The 24,356-nt window shown below is 42.5% G+C and overlaps 1 protein-coding gene across 5 annotated transcripts; it reads right to left on the reverse strand.

Annotated features, from left to right (window-relative positions):
- Positions 1–9,936: 9,936 nt before the first annotated feature.
- tfap2b (transcription factor AP-2 beta) lies at positions 9,937–22,611 on the reverse strand. Of its 5 annotated transcripts, none has more exons than XM_041064455.1 (7): positions 22,536–22,611; positions 19,804–20,265; positions 18,230–18,284; positions 16,813–17,032; positions 16,287–16,405; positions 15,085–15,226; positions 9,937–10,783 (listed from the first exon to the last, which is right to left on the reverse strand). In XM_041064455.1, the coding sequence occupies exons 1-7, from the start codon at positions 22,581–22,583 to the stop codon at positions 10,492–10,494; spliced, it is 1,338 nt and encodes a 445-aa protein (XP_040920389.1). In that variant the 5' UTR covers positions 22,584–22,611; the 3' UTR covers positions 9,937–10,491. The 5 variants fall into 5 exon arrangements, with proteins under 5 accessions (XP_040920389.1, XP_040920387.1, XP_040920388.1 ...); XM_041064453.1 differs by having other exon boundaries at positions 16,813–17,043; positions 18,229–18,284; positions 22,536–22,583; XM_041064454.1 differs by having other exon boundaries at positions 18,230–18,274; positions 19,800–20,265; positions 22,536–22,583.
- Between the last annotated feature and the right edge of the window lie 1,745 nt (positions 22,612–24,356).

Below are 24,356 nucleotides of genomic sequence, written 5' to 3' on the forward strand. Positions count from 1 at the left end.
TAGGGAAATGAACTATAGCTGAAATATGTTCAGGGTAATGCAACTGAAACACTGGGTTAAAGTTAAGTTTGCTTACTCCAGTCTGCTACATGAGAATCACATGTGCTTCATGCCCATCCACCAGTGTTAACACCCTTACTTTATGTATATGTACATGTACATGTAGGGCACACTACTTCCTGTATCGGCACTCAACATTGACACAGGATGTAAATTGTGTGGTACATCATCGCCCAACATGGGAAAAATTCATGGGAATACTGGGCTGCGACATCAGAAACCTCAACACAGTTGTATGATTGCAGAGCTGTTTGAATAAGGGCTATAAAGATGATTGACAAGACGAAACTATTTCCATTAAATTTGGGTTTAATTAGCTTGAAAAACATTGGCTGATTTAAGGCATCCATGTTTGTTTGCTTTGGTTTTCTTCCATATTAGTGAGCCCCAAGTCAAAGGCACTGAAAGCTTTCAGAAAAATCTGCATTTCCCAGTCATGGTACAACTTGGTTGTTGATGCAAACGCTGTTTACAAGTGGGAAACTCTTAACTTTGATATGATGCGAACGGGGCATAAACCTTACCAAAGCATACTAGGAACTTTTTTCCAATCCTTTCTTCTGTCTCTAGACGTTCATAAAGTGGAGGCATCAGCTCAGGAAAACTGAAAACTGTCAACTTGTCCTCCATCTTAACACGTGATGAAACTCCTGTCTAGTTGTCCTGTCTAGAAGGAATCTGTGTCTCTCCTTTTGTCTTTTTGTTGACCGCTGCACATTTAGGATGCCATGGATGCATCTGAAGGTACCCGGTTAGTCAGAGAATCTTTTTTTTTTTCTTTTTTGAGTGCCAGCTGGCGAATTTTAATGTCAAAGGTTGTATACATATGATTGAATGTCAATGATTAAGGCTAGTTTTAACATGAAAAGTCAACCGGCGTAATTAAGCAATTAAATAACTTGGGGCAAGAGAATGTTATCAGTTAGTGAAAGGACTTCTTTCATATTTGCGTTGTACCTTCCCTGGGCCTCAGGGTAACATTACTGTGCTTCCTGAAGATTCAGTAGGAGTTCAAGACATTTAAGACATTTCCATGAACTTATTTGTACTGGAAAAAAAAACGACCAAATGTAGAAACGAGAACGAGAAATACGGGATAATGTGTTATTTTGGCCTCATGCAGCACCCAGCCCAGCTGCTTGCTTGACGTCTCTTTGTTTCCATTGACTCGGCTGCCACTGACTTTGCCCTAATGTTAGAGAGATGACATGACCTGCAGGCATCTGTTCTCCTTCCCTGGAAGCTTCACATCCACACACACACACACACACACACACACAGATGACCCATCATAGGCATCACACACGCGTTTGCAACACACACTCCCCACACCCCTGTCTTGTGGTATTTCTCGGGTATCCGCGCCCCGTGTCCTGTGGTGTGTCTCCTGTAGAGCAGTGTATGTTTTGTTTATGGTCAGTGACATGCACAAGCACTGTGGGGCCTAACTGAATGTGAGCACTGTCAGAAGAGATTAGAGCCATGTGTGTTGGGGTGTGTGTGTGTGTGTGTTGGCTAGTTGACTGGTGGGGAGACACCAGTACAGATGGGGGCTTCAGATGTGATGAGCGTCATGACTGGGCCTCCTCCTGTCCTCTTGGTTCAGCGTCAAGAAACGCCCTGCTGCTGCCGTCCAAACTAACCCAGGCTGCCCATCGGCCACACCAGTGTCCCCTTTGTCTCCTTGTCCCTGTCTCATACACACTCAAACACAGATACGCGCTTGGTTCAGCTGATATGTATATTGAAAGGACAATATTGTATTTTTGAGACTGAAGCAGCTGATAGGTTGAGCCGGGCTGTGCCCTCTTGCTTGTAATCAAATTTCACCTGGAATTTATGTCCCCATGAATTCCAGAGGTGCTGTTTGATTGCCACAGGAAGTTTGCTTATTTGCTGTCTTGCTGAGAGTTTGGTGAGAAGATTGATACCACTCATGCTTGCTAAGTAAATCTGAAGCTAAAGCCAGCAGCTGGTTAGCTTAGCTTAACACAAAGATTAGAAACTAGGGGTAACAGCTGATCTGTCTCTGTGTAAGAGGGTATAAATACACCAACCAACACCAGCTTGTACTACTCAGAGGTGATTTGTTATTCTGCACTAGACTCTGTAGAATTAAATGTGGTGGAGGGGCAAACTATAGTCTTTTAATTGCAAATGGTATTCCTAAAATTTTATCTGTGCCTGAACACTGGGTAAATACTAATAACATCCTGTTTTAGTTTTTATTGTGAAAACAAAAATAATGAGCCCTAAATTTATATATATTAATAAACCTTTGTGCTTCAACAGGCAGTGGCTGTCTTTCAGATGGACTGTCAGAGAACTGATGGCTGTATCTATCTGTCTAGCCTTAACGCACACACACACACATAGACTCAGAGGTAAATATACAGTAGACGCACACACTTTCTCTCCCCCACACACACAGTGTTGGAAGTGTTATGAGGGTGGGCTGGATGTTATAGGGGTGGATGGTTGGTTCATGGCCTTGCTCACTCGATCAGACTAGGCATTTTGTTCAGACACTGAACAGAGACCTCTATCGCCCCGAGGCCATCTCTCTCTCTCTCTCTCTCTCTCTCTCTCTCTCTCTCTCTCTCTCCAACTGTCTCAGTCTGTGAGCCAAAGCAGAATTTTTGTTTTTTTTTTATCTGTAACAACCAACAGACAATACAGTTTCTGTTTTCTTCCTCATCATCCTCTCCTACAACACATCACCAGCCTCCCTCATTTTTTATCTATCTTCAGACTGTCGACTCTTTGATTTATGTGTCTGCAGTGTATTTACCTTATAGATAGACAATAGTATGAAACAGAGTGGGTAGTAGGTGCTTCTTGACCAGATGTGATTTAGCACGACGTTAGCCCTGACAGTTTCCCAGCTGCAGAAATGGCTTCATTATTAAACTACATTTTAAAGCAGGTATACATCAGTTCGAACTCCCAGCACAGTCTGAAGGGAGACTGAAACTCTCTCTGGATAGCTTGGCCAGACTCAGATGTCTTTATGTCTGCGATTGATGCTCTTGTCTCATGTCTGACCTCCTGCTGTTACATCCCTCCTCCCGTTCTCAGGTCCTGCCTCAGTGTTTATGTGTCTGTAAGTGGTATGACCCAAGCATGCCTCCAACAATAAACAGAGCTAATAACAACTGGCTGTCAGGGGACTGTGTGTATGAGTGTGTATGTGTGGAGTGTTTGAGGGGGATGGGAGATCAAGGGGTCAGTAAATGGGGAGTTAATAATGCACGCACACTCACTCACAAGCTGGAGTGTACACATAGTAATCCTGAAACCCCCGCACTATCCCACACCATCCCGCCAATAATCTCACACTCATTCCTCTTTCCTCCGCAGCTGATCCCTGCTTTGTTTTGTCTTAGTTTTCGATTGACACTGAACTTCCTCCACCACTGTTCCCTCGTATCCTCTGACGATCATCATCATTTACAGCTCATCATTACTACAGCTTATTTCAGTGATTATCACATCCGCATGGTGGAGTGGAGGAGGCGGTGAATGTCAACCCTAACAAGCACAGCACCTTCACAATATTACATAACTGTAAAAAGTTATTTTTACCTCTTCCAGGAAGGACACAATGTCTTCAACATGTCCTCCTGCCTACTTCAAAACAGATTTTTTTTTTTCAGTCATGTCCCAAATGACTAATGTAAACATTTTGCTGACCTAACATCCCTGTTGGACGGACAAAGACACACCAAAAGTACTGTTTTCACATTATGGCCACGGTGCTCTGAGGGTCTTGTTGTCATGGCGAAGGTCGCTGGGTGATGGGGGTTGCTTTGTAATGTGAGAGGCGGATTTATTAACAGAGACCAAAACCTTAGCTGATGTAAAAGAAAATGTAGACATGGGTTGGGTGTTTTGATGTTACCCAATGGCATGTAAGCATCTTATTAACATGGTTTGAACAGCTTAAGATGCCAAATTATAACCTGTTAAGATGCTAAAATACAGTGTACAAACGCGTAAAGAGTTCTTCCTGTAATACGCAGAAGTAACAGGGTGTTTTTGACCTTGGTGGCTCAGCTTTGTGTTCCTGTGTTTGCATGTGGGTGTTGATGTGTGTAAGTGAGCGCGAGAAGCTATGTGGCAGGAATGCAGTCTCCTCTGTGTAACCTTGACCCGTCTGCAGAGGCAGCCTTGCCTCAGCAGCAGCAGCAGCAGCTGTGTCACTTCAACTCAGTGTCTTCAGTCCAACCTTAAGGGACCCGGACTGCCCGTGTCCCTGCCTACACAACCAACAAGGACCCCCCTGATAGAACAACCAGCCAGACCCCCCCCCCGCCTGTCCCCGCCACCCTGCCATCCCACCCTCCCGCCCTGAGCTACCAGCGAACACACATTCACGCACACTGTCCGTCATGCATACTGATAAACGTGTTCACTATCAACAGCAGCAGACAGTGGCCTGGCCGGCTGGCTTCTTGACTGCTGACAAAGCCTAGACTCAGCCTGCCTGGCCCCGCAGACACAGGAACAGTGGCGGAGACAAACACTGGCCTCCAGCCACTCCCAGTCAGCTCTACATATGTCACATGTTAATGACATCAAATCTGGCCACCCACAGACAGCGGCGTACTTGAGGGCAGCAGATCGAGAAATAAAGTCGTTTCTCCTTGGAACGACAACCTTATCCTTTCGCTGTGGCATTCAGTGCCAGGACTTGAAGGGATTTAACCCTTCGTTTCACTGTCAAGTCTCTGGTCACCTCTCTCCACCTTCTCCAGTTGCAGACCAACGTGGAGGTTTTGGTTACGGAGTGATAGAATAAAATTTACTTGTACAACACAAATATATCATTATAATATTTATGATACATGTTTTTCTTTCTGAAATAATGAATATTTGTTGCCTGGAGGCTTCCTCTGCTAATTAATTAAGTGAACTAGACTGAAAAGGGAAAGTAAAAGTCATTATTGTAGTGTCTGAGTTCATCATTCTGTATATATATTCAACTGTTTCGTGGGAAACTCAAGTAGATACCCCCTTTTGTTTTTGTGGGGATTGGAGCCAAAACCAGGGAAGGATGAGCCAAGAACATATTTTCAGCTTTAATCCTTATCCCATTAGTGGACTCAGTAGTAAAAATGGTAAACAGCAGCCATGCTACACTACACACACACAGAGGAAACGGTGCGCCGTCTTTTGTCAAACATGACTGATTCACTTTCACCTTTTGTGTGTGTGGGAGCTTTGCCTTTTCATATCGATCACGGTTGTGCCAACTGTTTGTTTTGTCTTTTCATATAATGAACCCTGGGCCCTCGGTGAGGCCCCGGCGGAGCTTTGCTCCATGCTAAAGGGCTTTTTGTGAGACAGTGTCACGCTCCCTCGTTCCGGCGAGGCTTCGCGTTTCTTATTATTCATGGCTCTCTCCCCGTTTGTTGAGAAGGCCGGGATCAAACAGGCCGATTTGCCATGCCTGACACCCACTGCTGCGAGTGTGTGTTTTGTGTGTGCGTGCGTATGTGTGTGTGTGAGTGTGAACTCGGCTCGGGCTCAGTAATGACAGGATTTGTTAAACAGTAAATTAATGAATAATGAAATATCCAGCACGCGCCTGCCTTGCCTGGAGCACAGTGCCCCGAGCAGGAATTACTCCCGACCGGCACTCGGGCTGTCTGCGTGCTGCATAACCTGTGTGTGTGTGTGTGTGTGTGTGTGTGTGTGTGTGTGTGTGTTTTGGATAAGCATTTTTACAGCCCATTGCGTGACAGAATGCTGAGGGGCTTTGCTGATGGGGGTCTGCTCCCTCACTTCCTGGCAAAATGACAGACAACATAAAGGAAAGACCGTCAGTGCTGCTCTCGTACTTTGCGTCTATCGAATGTTCTCGTTGTCCTCATAAGCTCAGTCCATGCTCATAACTGGATTACCTTCCACTGGTCCTCCCATTAAAGTAACAACCTGTGACATTTTCATAAAAATAAAAATTTGCTTCCCATTAAGGCCAATTCATCAAAGGCAAGTGATTCATATTACATCCAGCTCCTTCGTCCAGCTGTTTTAAACACTCTGCGGCTGGTGGACTTTTCCCTGGTGCACAGGAAGTGATATGTTTGAGCATGATCAGCTGATGGCCTCATCCGACCTACAAAAACAACGTTTGACAAGTGATCTCAAAGTAATGCTCAATTAACGACTGAAATGAAAAGAGAGGAACGAAAATTCACACCTGTAGTAATCCCTCCATTGCTCACTCTCTCTGGGTCTGACAGGAGATCTGATGACCTCCAGGGGCTGACCCACCCTAAGCTTTTCTACATATCCCGCTCCACATGTTTGGTTTCTCTATGCTAGATTCTCATCTATTGGTCTCAAAGGTCTCATATTTTGTTGTCGGTTTTAGCTGGAGAAGTTGGGATAATTTCTCTGCGTCAAAGACTCACAGAGAGCCATGGATGGGCAGTAGTAATTAGTAAAAATACACGGAGGGGAACTGGGTGGTTGCATTAAAAAGCTCCACTGACTCCTGTGTTAGTCTGCAATGTTACATTTTCATGTCAACTTGTGTTTGTTAATTTGAGAGTTTTCAGTGTGAAGTATTTACTGAAACATCCTCGTGTGTCTGAGCAGTAACTGGCACATGCAGATTTTTTTGTTTGTTTGTTGTTGTCTGTTAGGTTTCAGATGAGCTTTGACACTCCTGTAGCTTGCACTGATTTGTGTTATCATTATCCATTGACTAGCTCAAAGTTTGCAAATTTTCTTATTGTTCTATATCATTCAGGGACAAAAAACAAAAACAAAAAACCTCTAAACATTCACTGCTCAATGCTAAATAGCACTGGTCAAGTTTTGTAACACATTTATGGGCCTTTTAAAACGATATTTCACGCTAGTTAACTCAGAACATGACGTTATCCATCATTGTGAAATGGTGACATTTGCATAATGTCTTTGTAGAATGTTTTATGTTTGTGTGACAAAATATTATAGGCTATCTCATGTAAAGAATTGCTTAAAAGCTAAAGCCAAATTACACAAAACATAATATTTTTGAAAGATTTGCAAACTACATCCAACTGTATATGTAACTGTATCCATATAGCATGCACAAATGAGTTATTCTACATATTGACAGCTTGTCAAATTGGAATGACCATTCTATTATGCGTTTTTTAAATGACATCTACACTAAAAAAAAAAATCAACAAAAAATAATTTTTGAGAATGAACACCTACATTTTTAAGGAATGAAGCATTAAAACATTTTTTCCTTATTAAAACTGAATCTGTAATGTGTCTTTGTAATATACTACACAATATGTTACAGGGAAATTTCCCAAAAAAATGATTTTCATGAACTTGGAAGACTCATTTGAGAACACCGGGTAGTTTCTGTACAGAGGGAGCCTTGACTGAAGCATTTTCAAGAGGCCTCAGGCTCAATACAGAGAATTGGGGGGGGAAAAAAAAAAAAAAAAGAAAACCTTTGTTGGCCATAGTAAGAATTCCTGCACCGACCACTGCTGTTACTCCTCTGGATTCTCATTTTGAGAAATGAAATACATGTTAACACATAACGATGACATGATTTGTGCCACAACTGAGTTGAATGCTCTCATTAGCTGTTTTGAGTCCACAGTTCTCGTTCATTATCTCCCAGCTGATTTTGTGCACCAGTTCAGTTGCTGCAAAAGTTACTGAAATGTGATTATCACACTCCTTAATCCCTACTGGTGGTTCCTTGGATTTAATTTACTCCTCACCAAAACTCAGTGACTGAGACCTACTTTCTGTTTGCAGACCAGGGGGCATAAAATATTGGTAAATTGGTAAATATTTTATTTTTAATTCCCCCCAAACCAGTAAAACATTGTAATAGAATTGTATATATGTATCTTCAATGAATTATTTGAAGCTTTTCAGTCAGTTTGATTAAGCCACAACAGACAGATGGAGGCTAACATTAAAATTCCATTAAATTGTTTTAGATTGTGCACCTTTTAATGTTTAAAATGACAGTGTCCTTTGATTGGCGCATAGTATCTGACTTAATTTGTTCGTCGTGTTTCTTCCTGGTGTTCGTTGTTTTGTTTTCACCGGCTTGTTTGTTTGTTTATTGTTCCGGCCAACCTGTCGTTGTTGTAGCCACTGATGCTCAGCAGCTTCTTGTCTTTGTTGAGCGGGAACCGCTCGCGGACATGCGGGTGCTGAACTCTGCACCTGCGTCACGCGGTGTTCCGCTCCACGGGTCAACTGAGCCCGCGAGACACTTCTCTCTCTCCCCGTCTTTCTCTCTCTATGCCTCTCTCTTTCTCTCTAGCTCGCTGTTTTCTTTCTCATTAGCTTTCTTTCTCTGCCTCCCTACTTTTCTCTATGTGTCTCGCGCTCTCCCGTCATTAGCACACCGGCGGTAGATCCCCACCGCAGAAGCGGGCCCGCGAGGCACGATTCTATTCCCCCTGCGCGCGTGCGAGTGAGAGAGAAGACTCTCTGAGAACGAGGGCCTCACTGGCTGGAAAATGCAGCCAATTATCTCTCTGGAATAAGACGGTATCCATCAGTGTGTGTGTGAGTGTGTGTGTGTGTGTGTGTGTGTGTGTGTGTGAGTGAGTGAGAGAGAGAGAGACATTCATTTCACGAGCTTAGCAACATATGGACTCCAGACTACTGGCACTTATAAAGTATAATAATAATAGTAATAATAATAATTTTGGCATGTATTATAATCTTGGACATGTGAGCTTTTCTATGCGTCTGTGTCATCAATAATCACATAATCACTTATAGGTTCATTTAACGGCCCAATCAGCGCTGAAGACTTCGACCTAGAACATGGATCCCTACATAAAATACAGGCATCGGTCAATATTCAAACTAAAGGCCTACTTCATTCTAGAAACATAACAGAGAGAAACAAACCCTTAAAAGCATCAGAAAATATTTTTGTTGTACTAAATGTCCAGTGAATCAGTGCACATGTGGCTCTAATGCTATTTATTTATTTTTTTTAATTAATTTTGGTGGCAAAGGTTACCTTTTTATTTACATTAGAATCAAAGATTGTGCCTTTAAACATCAGAATTTCTAACAGTTTCCATTTAAATTCCTCCCCTGTAGGAAGATTTGGATGCTGCCTTCCCATTTTCTCCTTGACCTCAAGAGCAGTGGTCAAGCTGAGTAAGAGAAATATCTATGACACTAATTCTTAGTATTTGCTCCGTTACTGTTTCCCGTCTTCACAATGATAAGAAATTTACTGCTGTAGTGAATAATTAGTATTAGTTAAAATAAAAGTTATATGAAAGGCCATGGTTTTACTTCAGTGTTGTTGCTGGCCCATTAAGCAGACCTTAACTGGTACTAAAACCAGCAGCAAAGAGGCCTGTGAATATCCCAGTGAATAATAATATAGTGTTGGTTTCAGTCCAGTTCCAATTTCACTACAGTTAAAGTTGCATTTTCCCTTGAATCTCCCAGATGTAAACTGTTTTACTTACAGGTGTTCATTAATATTTCATGAAACAAGTAAAGGTAAATGCCCTAACATCATCTAATGAATATCGTGTTTTACATTCTGAATAGATTAACCTGAATGTGAGTTGACCTCCAACCCTAACTGGGACTCTAGTGGAGAATTTCCCTGGAGAAAAGGCGCAGGCTCCACACCTCGCATAATAAAACACATGGTTTATTATCAGTGTGATAGAAATGAAATCACTGGACAATTAGAAGCATGTCTACCCATCATCAGCACCATGACAACAGCTCTATAAGAACAGAAAAACACTGGATGAGTCCTAACCCCCGCCCCCAACCCCTCCCGCCCCCCGCCCCCCACCGGCTCACAAAGGTCGAATCACAGATAAATAGGCCTACTCCAAAATAGCTGGTGCACCTATTTACACAACCATCCATTTAAATTAATATAAATAAATATTTACACACATAAATTAACACCCTCCCTCCATGTACTTGTGTTAAATAACCAGACAAACCTGTTTCACAGATAGAATGCTCATCACCCAATTTTCATACCCACAATGCTTTTTCTGTGTGAGGACAAACACAAGCACACACACACACACACACACACACATTCATTCAGACGCACACACACACACAATGTTGTTTGTTGGCTGCTCACAGCATCTCAGTCTCACAGGATGCAGGCAGGGGGAGCGAAATGGATGTAACACAGTAACCACCATGTCCTCAGGGGAATGAAAAGAACGTAACACAGATGAAAAATCCCTCTGTGCTCTCTGACACTGGCCCACGGGTGTCTTCCTCTGCCTTTTTCCCCTCTACCAAGCCTTCCTCTTCCTCCACCTCAGCCCTATGTGTGGCAGGTCAGTCGCAGTGGTGTAAAGCTAGAAGTAACGGTATAACGCCTCTGTGTGTGTGGCTGCCTCCCGCTCGGCTCTCCGTCATCACTCCCCTTCTTCCCCTGCTTCATTTCCGCTGCTTCTCTTCTTTGTCGCCGGCCTTGTTGCCGGCGTCCCCGTGCCGGTTGTTGGAAGGGTTGTTGAGAAACATCTTGTCGAGTCCTTTGAGAGCCTCGGTGAGGTAGTTCTGGAGGGCGGTGAGCGCAGCGCAGATGGCAGGCGACCCGAAGCCGTGCGTGATGAAGGAGAAGTGGGAGAGGCAGCTCTGGATGCCGGGCTCCAGGATGGGGGTGGGCCTTGAGTTGCCCAGGGGAGTCCTGTCCTGGGCCAGCAGGTCTGTGAACTCCTTACACAGCTGTCTGCAGGGGAGAAGACACAACAAGACATGAGGAGGGAACTCTGTTTGCAGGATTTCCCCAGAATGTCTTTTGAAAGGCTGATACTGCTGCTGATCACTGCCAGTATTCAGTGTCATTGAATTTAATAACCAAAGGTTTATTCTGTGTTTTCTTGAGAACCTAAAAGCCAGGACTCCTCAATTACCAAGTGGACAAAACAGGCAAATTTCTCAGGCCCCAAAGCCCCAAAATATTAGTTGCACATAATCTGATATGAGTTTTATGATTTTTTTATAGCAATTTGCAGCACGATGTCAAATAAGAAAGGCCCTGCATTTTACCTAATCTTAACTTGCTGCTCTATCAGCACCTATCAATTCTTTTTTTTTTTTTTTTGCCCCAGGTTAACGGGGTAATCCAGCCACGTGACCTGCTAATGCGACATTGCAAGGAATTTAATCATGGAAACACCTCAAAGAGATATTTCTGAGTAGATAGTCTGTTTTAAATTGCATCAAATCAGAACACAGTGAGTGTCCTTGTCATCAAACCAGTGCTCAGTATAAATCGTGTGACCCTGCCTGACTGACAGCCTCAGTAATTGCACCCAAATCAGCCACTGCCAGCATCTTGCTAAGATGCCTGTGTGGGTAAACCGCATCAGGGGATGATAGTGAGGATATTTTGCAGATGTTCTGGCAATGCTAACTGAAACTACTCTGAATTTAAAAAAAAAATCTTATACAGCAGGGAAAAATGTTATGTTATATGTATCTCTTATTTTTTTTTTTTAATTTCATGTCCTGTGGAAAAACAAATCAACAGAACAAATTCAAAAACAATTGCAGTGTCATTAGTGTCACAGTGCAATATGTTAGAATAAGAAATTATATATTGTAATCTACCAGTTGTCTCCCAAATAAAATCCCAATAACACACAAATCACACTTGACTGACTCCGTACACTGCTTTGTGAGTGTAGCTCAGCACACGGACCAGGGGTAGCACCACAAAGCAAAGGCAGCTATTCCTCCAGAATAGTGTTGAAAGAGCATTCAGACCATCACTGAAACCCAGACTGATGAAATTCTTGCAGGTAGCTCGGCAGCTCTGGAAGGCAGCGTGACCCCACCCACCTATTCACTGCGAACGGATTCACTGAGAACTTTGAGCTAACGCTTGTTGCATCAGTTCTGCGCTGATCACGACACAAGATCACAAGATTTAAGCTGGAAAAACAAGGACTTCTTGGTCAAATCTTGACGACAGGACGCTTTTCTGCATCTTCCTGCAGTTAGTTTATCCTTTGTATTCTGGAGGCTTGAAGTGTTTGTACAAGAATCTTGTGCTATCATAGCAGAAGCAGAGTTTATGTTGAATCCATAAAATTTAAATACAAAGAAATTCTAATTTCCCCAGATAGGCCTGTATGACATAATGTATCCCAAAGGCGAAATCTCTGATACTTCCCTTTTTTTTTTTTTTTTTTAAATCCCCCTTAAGTGATGTTCCTAAGACCTTTTTTTCTGATGCAGTGTAGGAGTTTTTTTTTTTTTAGGTGAACCCTTTCTTTCCCTCAGCTTCCCTCTGTCTACTTTTGTTTAATTTTGTGATTCCCTGTGTTTCCCAGAATGCCTTTGGAAAACAATCAGAGAAAAAAAAAAAAAAAGCAAGAGCTTGATGCAATAAGCGTCTGCTGCAGTATACGTGCTATACGTGGAGCGAGCAGTAGCACCGTGAGAATCTCCCAATTGAACGTATGGAGTATTTCATTCCCTAGAAACATGCCTTCTGGCTGAACTGTATTCTGGCATTCTGAGACAACTGTCTGTGAAGCTGCTGCAAAATCTACTTTCACTTTAACTACTGATGTTTATGTTGTTGTCTAAAGCATGTTTGTGTGCTTTTTTCTGCATGGCTATGAGACTCCATCTTAAGCTTAAACACCTTCTCTATATGATGTAATGTCTATGCTTGACAAATTTTCTTCAGGAATAAGAAAAATACTCTGTCAAACACCAAAGTGCACGAAGAAATTACAAGGCTAATGCCAACAGGACATTTTCATCACTGTACAGAAGCTCGGTCCTCAATGTCTGGAAAATAATGTGAAACTTAATGCCAACACAAAAGGGAAAAAAAAGCAGTAAAGCTGTACAGTTTGAGGCCTTCACATTAAGAACTAATCTTTAATTGTTAACGTGTAAATTTCTGAGGAGACGTCATCGAATACTTCATTGTTTACTAGATGTTTCATAGAAAAGTGCTGCGGTAAAAGAATATCACCTTGCTCTGCTTGTTAAATTTCAGAGAATCATCCTCTGGTTTTAGGCCCACATTTTAAATTCAAGAGACCCCTCTCTCTCCCTCTCTCAGATTCATACTCGCATGCCCCATGCACACAACACACACACACATACGCACACACCCTGAGCGGCCTAAGGGCAGAGCTCCAGCAAATGAGTGACAGGCTGTGCAGGCCGAGCCCAGCTGGGGTTAGGGGAGTAGAGAGGAGAAGCCGCCACCCCGGGCTACACTCAAGGCTCTCGCTGTTGTTTTCTGGTGACTTGAAACACTTCACTGCTAAATAATGAATTCCTAACAGGCAGCACCGACACCCAGTATTGGAACAGGTTTGAATCTGAGCATCAAACATCCACCACTGAACACTCCCTACATACTGAGTACCACATGAACACACAGACAGACAGACAGACAGACAGGCAGGCAGGCAGATGGTTTATGCAGTGCAGGCCAGCAGACAACATTATTTATGCAAGCTAAAAATACAAGCTTCCTAAAGGGATCTTTGTTAGGCAGTTTAGAGCTGTGCTTACCACAAAAACTCCCATTCGTGGACACAGATTAGGACTACTCATGAATTAGCAGAGGACCTCTTTTGTCGGTTGCAAAAATAGGCAAAAATCTAAAGTGATTCTGTGATTTAATCCACATTTATAAATCCACATCTCCACTGCTGCCCCGGTTTCTTAAAGGGGGGAAGAAAAAAAAAAAATCTTTCCTGCTCAGTTGCTAAAGGTAATCACAAGATCCGGGATTCAATTCCACAGTTTCACGGCCATAAAAATGGATTAATATAAGTAATTTTACGAGCAGAGCCAGTAAAATGGATCGTTTCTAAGACCAGAAGCAGAGGTCAAACATACACTTGCAACCTCAGAGCCTGTATTTTATAATGTCTGTGAGCTGTATAGGCCACATAGAAATGAACAGCATCAAATAAGGTTCATCTGTGCCTGAGCTAAAGGTTATCATGTGGAAGGAATCACTTGTGAGGATGCTCAGTGGTGTAGTTGCATCTGACAACTTTTCCTGATGTATCAAAGAATAATTTTGTATGACCATCAAAAAGTGAAAATTGATGCTTTGCTATTTTTGTTGAATCATAATACGACTCTCGGCTTTAATGTGGATTTATTCCCATTTCTTAAATTGCTTGAACTGAATTTAACTGCCTTAATTTTTCACTGTGGCAATTTTTCAATCAGCCATTTCATCACAGGTTAGATCTATACTGAGTTCAATGCCTTTCATTAACAAAATCTCACTCTGCTTTTCAAATGTCAGTAGCATGTTCGCCGTGTGAGCAGAGACTGCGTGATATAGAGTAAATCCCAGAGTATGGAGGAGGCTTGCACCCTCGGGGGGCAGGGGAGGGGTCTTAAAGAGGAGCCATAAAGGCCCCAGGAAAATGAAAGTTTAATTTCATGATAATTTCATTCACCAGAAATATTCTCACTCGGAGAGGATAAACGCCATATTTTTCTTCCTGTATGTACAGTATACCCTGTATGCACTTATATTACTCAAATCAGCAGCAACAAAAATCTTTCCAAATGCTGGAACTATGAAAGCTAATGAGGAAATTCTGAGCCAAAATTCAATCCTGTTTTAAATTTCTGACATTGGAGTTTGGGAACATGTGCAACATAGGGCCAGTCTGGAAATAGTTTGAAACTTATTGGTCTTTTTTTGTTGGACATGATTTCATTTCTTTTCTTATACTAAAAAAAAAACCCCAACATATTTCTTTCTTGCTCTTTTAACTGTACATACTGACAGAGGTCCCTGACCTTTATACTCTTTATTTTCCACCATTCATTTCTCTGTTTGAATGAATCTAATCCCCTCAGTTATTTTACTTTAATGATTCAACAGCATATTCACACGCTTTGATCCCTTTACCGCTGGAATCTCGGTATAGGTTTCAGTGCAGACATGTGTTATATATTCCATGACAGAAAACACCCCGTAAAGACTGCGAGGGAACAGAATCTAATCAAACGGTCCATCAAACTCACTTTGTCGCCAGCAGCATGTTTTTCCGCGTGTGCAGCTCGTTGGGGTCCGCGTGCTGCCGGTTGAGGTACTCGCTCACGGCTTTGGTGGGAAACTCCGTCTCGCAGATGTAACCGAAGTCCCGCGCCAGGTGGACCGCTTCACCTGAGAGGTGTGTACGAGCGGTTCATACAGTCAGTGTAAATATAACACACAGAAACAACGAGCGATATATATTTCACTTAGTAACAGATTTATTGGCGAATCTCTGCTTCATTTCCGCATCTTTTACTTATATTTTTTCATTTTTAAAAATATGATTAATGTCACTGGCTTCTTTTTACGCACTGATTTCCCTTAGTGTTCCTCTCAGCTGAAACAAAAACTATTGAAAGTGGGAAAATTTATTGTGCTTTATTGTGAAAATTAACTAAATGAGATAATTAAGTGGTTGTTGTGATTAATAGAAGAAGAGGGAGCTTCTCTGTTGTACCTTTTACAGGTAATAGTCCTCACCCTTGGCTGTTCCTCTCACTTTTACATGTCAATCAGGCAGAAAAATCCTGAATTTGATTAAAAAAAAATAGTTGAACTACTTTTCTAGATGTAAATAAAATAATGTCCAGGACATTGTTGCCTTAATTCAAATGAACAGGTGCCAAATTTTATGAGGAAAATCACATAACTAACATGTAGGAGAAACAAGCTCCGCACGCACAATAAGATTTGCTGGTGTACAAAGGGCGGAGGTCCAAACTGCCGTTTTTAAGCACTGAATTATGTAAATGAATGTAGAAAGGCTAACCACATCTCTCCACTTGGGGATGACTTAATATTTATTTTCCTGGCACTACAGTCTCACTGCTGGTTTATGAATACAGGGACATATTGAAGCCTGTAAGGTCATGACCTCTGCGTAATTTTCGGTAATGTTGGAACTGAAGCTTATTTGATTGGTACGTGTTGACTCTGGATTTGAGCTAATAGGACGACTGACTCTGAATCCAGGTTATTTCTTTCTTTCCTTTGAGTTGAATGATACTGTAGTGAGTAGTTTTAATTGTTTGAGACCACTCACACAGGGGTGTGGATAGTTCATGGGAAGGAGGGGAGAGGGATGTTTTTTTTTTTTTTGTTTGTTTTTTACAAATAATTAAGAAAAACAACATCTTTAGTTTTCTAAGTAGTAATCTTTCTGCAGTATTTTTGGATTTTCAAAATTCACCTTCTACAAGAGATGTTAGTAGTGTGACATTGGCAGCTTTGCGTCTTCCAGCAGGTAAATTCAGTCCAATCTTCTCCAGCTTTTCCCTCAGACATTTCCCACCGTTTTTGGACTTTGCTCTGTAGAAACAAAGGAAACCAATTTGTGTAAAAAAAAAAAAAAAAAAAAACCCATCAGACCACAGGACATAGACCTTAACTGTGAAATATCTTTAGAAAATTAGATGACGGTTATAAAACCTTATATTTATAAATAGCCAACATTTGCTTGAAAGTGATAGTTTTTAAAGAACTTGTTGAATAATGTCTCAGCTTGTGCTCCAGCTTTGTCTCCAGAGAATTTGATGTTAAGTAGAATCTCGGTGGTGACACAGAAACAGAAGCTTTTTCATAGCTCAGGGTTTAATTAATGGATTATTCACACGTTGAATGAGACACAAGCTTTCAGAGACTGTCCACAGAGTTTGTACCGGTTATTTCTGAAGGCCAGAGTCTGCGTCAACCTTCCTCTGAGGCCTCAGTCTTACCTTCTCAACACGCCCCCCAACAAGGAGGCGTTGAGGCACTCGGGCGGAGACAGTCTCCTCTGCACCTCCCCTACGGTCACTTTGTACTTGGAGGTGGAGCTGAGCAGCGAGAGGCGGCCAGGCACCGAGCAGAACACCTCGTTTATGTTGACGGTCACTCCACCGATCAGCCCGTCCTTGCCGAGCATCAGAGAGCCCACGTTTTTGGGAGGCATGGGAACTGAAACAGGAAGGTTAGAGTCACGATGAGAGGATGCGTTACATAATAGCTTTATTTGTTTATTTTATTTTATTTATTAAATAGGGGCAACATCCTGATTCTACCGCTCAGATGACTCAAGTTTTAAATCTCTGAATTTGTCTCTTCTGTCAAACTTCGTTCAGTGCGCGAGACCCCGCGCTCTCAGAGGGCGTCCCTGGCCTAATGAGGCGCCCACGCGCCGGGCATTTGCTTGTTATTTAATGTCGCGCGACATTCTCATTACAATATTATCGATTGTTGATTGGCTCGCGCTCCCAAATCGCATTAACCACCTCCCCGTCTTTTCTCCACGGCCGGTTTAACTCCCACCAGCAGCACTGGATGCTCCTTCATCCAGCGTGTTAATGCTCGCGTTAATGGTGTAAAAAAAAAAGAAAGAAAGAAAGAAAAAAGGAAAGAAGCAGCCAGCCAGCCTCGTGCATGCATGCGTAGGGGCCAGTGCGAGGGGGTTTTTGATGGCTCCACGGGGGATAATACCGCAGATTAGCTCTAAACGAGCTCACGAGATCTCCGTGAGCGGTGCCATTTATTACATCAGCGGCTTAAATGCCCCGCGGGGAGCTCAGTCACTCAACATCCCGTAACTAAATCACCGCACATCATCAGAGCGACAGCATGGCAGCCTGTCAACGACACACTGCCTGCGAGTCAATATACCGGGATCGTTAACCCGACTTCAAACTCCTCACGCTGGACTCAAAAACCCAGCCAAGAACATGGAGATACGCCGCCTGGTCCAGCTCCGGTACAAATCCCAACTAGATTTACCTTTACACGAGAGAAACTATAGTTCTACATCCCATAAATTCATCAATTCACATTTCACAGCACAAAGAGAAGAAATCATAACGGTACAGGGATAAAAAAACAACAACAAAAAAAACAAAAACGCCAAGATGAAATACCTATTTTTCTCCATGTTAGTCTAAATCAACAACCTCAAACCAGATATGGATAACATGTTTCCCAAAATATAGATTTTTTTAAAAGCTTAATATTTGTACCAAGTCCTGTCATTTTTTTTTTTTTTTTTAGAAATCATGTTGTTGCTTTGGTGGAACTATTGGCAACACTGCTTAGCGCACAGACAGAGGGGTGTGTGTGTGTGTGTGTGTGTGTGTGTGTGTGTGTGTGTGTGTGTGTGTGTGTGTGTACCTTTCTTAATTACTGATTGATCCAGGATGTTCGTTCCGTTGGTGTCTTCAATGGTCTGTCAGAACCAAGATAAAGGCAAATCATGACAGGCTGCCTTATACAAGATCATCCGTAATAACCCACTTAACGAGCATCTGAAGCTTATTTTTAGTGTTTGAGTTGAATTCAATGACACAATCCAGCACTAAAGAAATTCTGCAGGATTTCGTGTTTCAAAAAAATGAAAAGACAACAAAAAAGACGTCGTAGCACAGAAACCAAATCTGGTTTATAATCCGCTGGTTTGTTCATCGTGACGTGGCTAGGGAAAAAAAAGCTATTCTCACAAATTTAAAGCCTCATTCATCTCTCTCATTCATCATCCTGCGAAATAAATTCCTTTTTAAAATAGATCCGATGTCATCATTGCTCCACACTCGTATAAAAAGAACAGGGAAAAAAAGAATAATTTGTTAAAACAAATTTATGTGGGGTTAATAAATGCATGACACAAATACGGAAAGCCAGAAATGAGAATCTATTGTGGAGGTTAAATGGCAGACAATTCGTGATGGTTGTGCCCTGAGGGGAAGCGAGGGGAAGATTAAATCCTACACAGCTCACTATAAAGACTATTTCACAAAGTCTTTGGTAGCTTGCTTTGTATGTTATTTGGCATCTTAGCAGCAGCAATGCTCAGCAAAAAAAAATCAATCAATCCAATCAATTCAGTGACAATAATAGTATGAGAATATAATAATAATAATAATAATAATAATAATAGTAATAAAAATAATTTTACACAGATTTTGGATGCTTTTAAAAATAAGCAGGGATATTTTTCTGCACACCAAAGTTAATAAAATATTGCAGCATCTTCTTCAGGCATTTTAGATGCATTAAATCCTTTAAACGTGTGTTAATCATCATGGCAGTAAAGGCGAGTGAATTTAAATTCAAGCGTCCAATTTGAGCAGCATTCAATGGAGCTCATCTTCTGCCACATACCAGCATCTTCTCATCAAAGATGTCTGTCTCAGGTCTCCTAAGACAGTTTGTTTAGCTGTGGGCCATTTGCGTTTTGGGCTACAGCTGCTGTGAGCGTCCAGCCCTGAGGGAGCTGCTCTGAGTTCACTGACCTTAACTCTAAAGGCACGGGAAACATGCGGAGACAATGAAGAAGGCATCTGTCAACAATTACCAATCCGTTTCTTCCACCGAAATTGTGTTCATTTTATTTATTTAATTATTCTAAATTTGTTTGTAGCATGTTCTAACTGTGATCCAGACTCTGAAAAGCTGCTCACTGCTGCTACATTTGGCCATGCAAAGGTTTGTGTGTCTGAAGTGAATGTTTGCTTTTGTTAAAATGCGATTTCTCTAACTTCACATCTGTTATTGAGAAAATATTCAGTAGTGCAGTGGCTTAATCCCTTGTTTGTCCAGCGGACTCCGGTGGTCCTTGGCTTCAGGCGGTTTGCAGTTTTGTCTTTCTCGGCTACAACAATCCCAATATTCTTAAAATAACATAAAAAACCCCAAAATGACTGGGTCTTTAAATCAAGTTGCGTTTAACCCTGTGACCTTTGACTCACCTGAACATCCTCCATACCGTGCAGCCCGTGTAGCAGTCCGTCGCCCATACCGGGCTCCAGTCCCGGGTGAGCGGAGTGCAGCAGCACGTCGGGCCGCCGTACTCCACTGTAGTCCCGGCGTGGATCCAGCCCGGACAGCTGAGGCAGCGAGGCCCGAGGCTGCGCCAGCAGAGCGGAGCTATCCATCCGGTCTCCAGCGGTGTCTTGCCGCTGCCGCGCACCCCATGCGCCCTGCTGGCTTTGGTGCAGGGAGTTCAGGGAGTACGGGTCGCTCACGTGGGAGTACGGGTCCTGGCTCTGGTAGTGAGCGAGCGGCTGGTACGGCGGCGGGAAGTACGGAGGCTGGAAGTCCGACGAGGGCGCATGAGACAGCGGCGGCGCGCTGGAGTAGGGTCCCGCATGCGATACCGAGCCCAGCTGGGACAGGCGGGAGCTGTGGCTCGAGACACCGTCATGCCGGTCCTTGAAGAGGATGAAGAGGAGAAAAGAAAAGAGAAAAAAAAAATCAGCTTTTTGCAAAGTTATTCACATTTTAACGAAATGAAACCACATGGAGGCCCAGGATCATGATGCATTTATCAGAGTATTGCCCCTGGTGTTGGAGCCAGAGTAGCCTAAATGGCATTGAATCTCCTGAACAAAAAACACATAAGAGCCCGGAGGTAAATGTTACAGCCTAATTTAAAATGTCCCACAACGAAAAACCTCACAGCAAAATCTACGGAGTCACCGTTTGTGCGAGGAAATACTGAAAAACACAGAGGGAGGGAAAACTCACCGCAGTGGAATAGGAATGAACTAACATCTGTAAACCCTCGGTTGGTGTCACGAGCGGGCTCAAGGTAAAACTGCAAGACAGTGAAGACGTTGTTGGGCCGAGACAAGCCAAACTCATTCCAGGTAAAAGCAGCGCGTTTGTATCTGCAGGCTCGGCCTGGTCTACAGCTCCATACAGAACCTTCCTCCGCCCGGAGCTGCCGCCGCTCTGAGTGTGAGCACCGAGCTCCCGCCTCTACCCCCGGTATATGGTGTAATTGTTATTCATGACTGGGACTTACAGGAATATTAATGTGCGCGAGGCAGGGGACTGGCGACACACGGAGCGTGAAGGCTCTCGCGCAACCGTGAGTGACGTTTAAATTCCGTGGAGAGCCGAAACGACGCGCGAACAGCAGGAGATAGAAAGAAGACTCTCTCAAGCAGAAGAAAGCGAACAGGGTGTTCAGACCCGTGAGGAATTCCCCATCACAGAAATAACCGCTTTGGGGGCCTTTTGTGGGCAAAATCCGACGCAGGAAAAGCACACTGTCTTGCCTTTGGAGACAGTTTTGCACAAACCATTTCTGCGCCAACTGACTTTGACGTTATAAAAAAAAAAAACAATATGAGTCGGTGGATAACCATATACACAGAGCTGCTGTAAAAGCTTAGTGGGCCGACCATGACACCAATACCACCAGGATCAGAGGTTCGGTTCCCATCGGGTTCACTCAACCTTTGAACTAATGCAAGACGATTTGGAAAACGTTTCCACCGAAGTAAAATTCAGTTCACTTTTACGCACAGGCACAAAATCCCCGCACAAAGATGTTTTCATCTTAAGATTTTTCTCTACTCACTCAGACGTTTTTCCTAAACTTCAGCCTGCGAAGCTCACACTCCTGAAAAATAAAAGGGCGGCTCATATTGTGTTGCAGCTGCCTTTTATTGCCCAAAAAACACACACAAGACACCACAGGGCGCGCGAGGGGCTCGTGTGAATGGTGTCACGAGTCAAGAGAAGCGATTAAACTTTATATTGTAGACCATTCAGCCCCTCTTTGCCCTCTTGGATGACTTGTTTAACAACATTATAGCCTCCCCGCCCTCGCGCCGTGGGAGAAAAGCCATGTGCGGTACGAGACAAGGGCTTCCCACCGGGCTGAGCCGAGGGGCCTCGCGAGCTGCCCTTTCTTCGTGTGCTTTGTGCTCGAGCCCATTCAGCGCGAGCCGGCCGGAGCAGCGTTTCGCCCCCGCACGCGGCGGTATTTCTCCCCGTTCCCTCTCCCTTCCCCTCATTCCTTTTAAAAAAATTACTGTTCTGGGATCAAAGCCAAATGATTTACATCCTTCTGACACATCACCCTGCGCTGACCCAGCCTTTCTGAAAGTTATTTAGCTTTTGGGTGCAAATTTAAATCTAAAAATAAGATATATATTTTATTTTTGAATGAATATTTATGCAGCATGACTGGTCTGTTTTTAATAATCCTGTAAGAAAGATTTTCAAACATAAATGTAAGACGTTCGGAGTTAGGTTGCTCATAAACAAAGATTTAGTTTTTTAAAAAAGCACAGTGCCACATTTAAAATATATCCCATCAGTGAGATTTAAAGAAAAGATTAAAGACAAATTATCAATATCCGATTTCAAATATTTTCTCCCTTTTTTTGCGATATAATCCAAACAGTAAAAGGACTTGCACCATAGCCACAAACATAACAAAATAATTAACAAAAGCTCAAAGAGATATTAACGCAAATGAGCAGCATTTCTGCCTGAACGAAAAGTTCAGGTTATGAAATGTCCTCCAGCTCATATTCACAGACACCATATCACAAAAATAACAGGCCTAAAGCCTCCTGGAAAACACCTCACTTAACGGAACAATGTCTAACACTTCATTATTCCCTTAAAGCACGTCTAATGAGCCTGTTTCCCCAAGACACAAACAGCTGGACGACAACGTTACCTCATAAATATCTTCATACTTGACATTCTCAACTAGTTTCCACAGCATGGTCGCTTCTCCGGTGTCGGTAAACCGAATGCAGCCAAGTGAGGAAGGGATGTCTCAACTCTCTCTCTCTCTCTCTCTCTCTCTCTCCCTCTCCCTCTCTCCCTCTCTCCGCCCTCTGTACAGTTAGGCAGCAGCAGGCTTTGTGAATGGGGAACCCCTGTAAAGCCTCCACTACTGTGAAGATAGGGCGGGTTGACAGGAGCAAGCATAAGCATTAGGAGCCAAAAAAAAAAAAAAGCAGGAAATACATGTTTTTTTATTATATGCCTCTGCAGTTCCCAAAATAAAAGCACAGACTGTTAAACAAAAGACTTAATATTGTACACAGATGAGCAGCTTTGGCAAATGGTGAAGTAACCAAACCCATTGAAGCTGTTCTTACACTGTATGATTGTTTTTGCAGCTGATAACTGATAAAATTAAATGAATAGTTAATGAAGAAGGGTCATGAAACTATTACTTGGACTATGGGGAACATGAATGGGACATAAAATTGATTTCCACATACACATGGGTGACAAATTAAAGCAAAAACCAACACAAGTTTCAATCTTTATAGTTTTTTTTTTTACATTTTAGTATAGTTTTTTTTTTCATATATTTCATAATATCAGACACTGAATGTTTGTGCCTTTCCTGATAAAGGATGGTGAACTGTGTAAACCAGGGGTGTCAAACTGTTCCACAAAGGGCCGGTGTGGCTGCAGGTTTTTGTTCCAACCAATGAAGAGCACACAGTTTGACCAATCAACTGTCTGAAGACTGAGATCAGTTGATTAAATGAGTCAAGTCTGGTGTGCTGCTGCTTGGTTGGAACAAAAACCTGCAGCCACACCGGCCCTTTGTGGAACAGGTTTGACACCTCTGGTGTAAACACTGGGTGCAGCAATGGAAAGTCCAGGACTTCATTGTTGTATTTGTCAGAAAGTCTGGCATGTTGTGTAATATAAATATATTAAAATATTGTCAATAAACCAAACCAAACCAAACAAAAGCACCTTATTAAGGTACTGGTCCACCATCAGCCTCCAGAAAAGCTTCAATGCACCATTCGGTGACTTGTCCTGCTCTCTGTGGAAGTGTATGATGGCCTATTAGCAAAATGGAGAGAGCAGGCAGCACCATCCTATAGATGTAAGATCTGTGTTTGCAATTCTCAGAGAGCAATGAGATGAATTGGAGCTGGGATTACAAATCAAAACAAAGTTTCATAGCTGGAAGTTACACCATGGGGTAAATTATTGATCTATTATCCTAATTAACAGTGGAATGCAGGATTGTGGTGTTACATTATACCCACAAGCTGACTTGGCATTGACTTATGTGGAAACAGTCGGGTCTCCATATTTCCAAACAACACTGCACCACTCACACAGACAAGCGACAAAAAAAAAAGTACTGGAATAATTACAAATACTTAATTCATAATTATGATAGAAACATATAATGGGATTTAATGCTGTGATATGTCATGAGGCCTGTGTTAGTGGGCTTCATATGTGCAAGGTGCATGTAAACACTGCTGCAGTCACTATTTCAGCATTGTTGCAATATAAACAGGCCTGTGTGATGACTCTTGCTAACATACATGAAAACAAACAAGACTTGTTCTTACATGTAAATCTGATGTTTTTTTCTAATATTTTAAAAAAATTTCAGAGTTTATCTTGATTAATTTCATCGAATTATCATCTGAAAACTGTACATTGCATGGCAGTGAAGGGCATGGCATAGAAAGCTTTCCCTTTAAAATAAACTACTATATGCACCTCT

This window comes from Toxotes jaculatrix, chromosome 19, assembly GCF_017976425.1.
Source record: "Toxotes jaculatrix isolate fToxJac2 chromosome 19, fToxJac2.pri, whole genome shotgun sequence".
NCBI classification, from domain to species: domain Eukaryota; kingdom Metazoa; phylum Chordata; class Actinopteri; family Toxotidae; genus Toxotes; species Toxotes jaculatrix.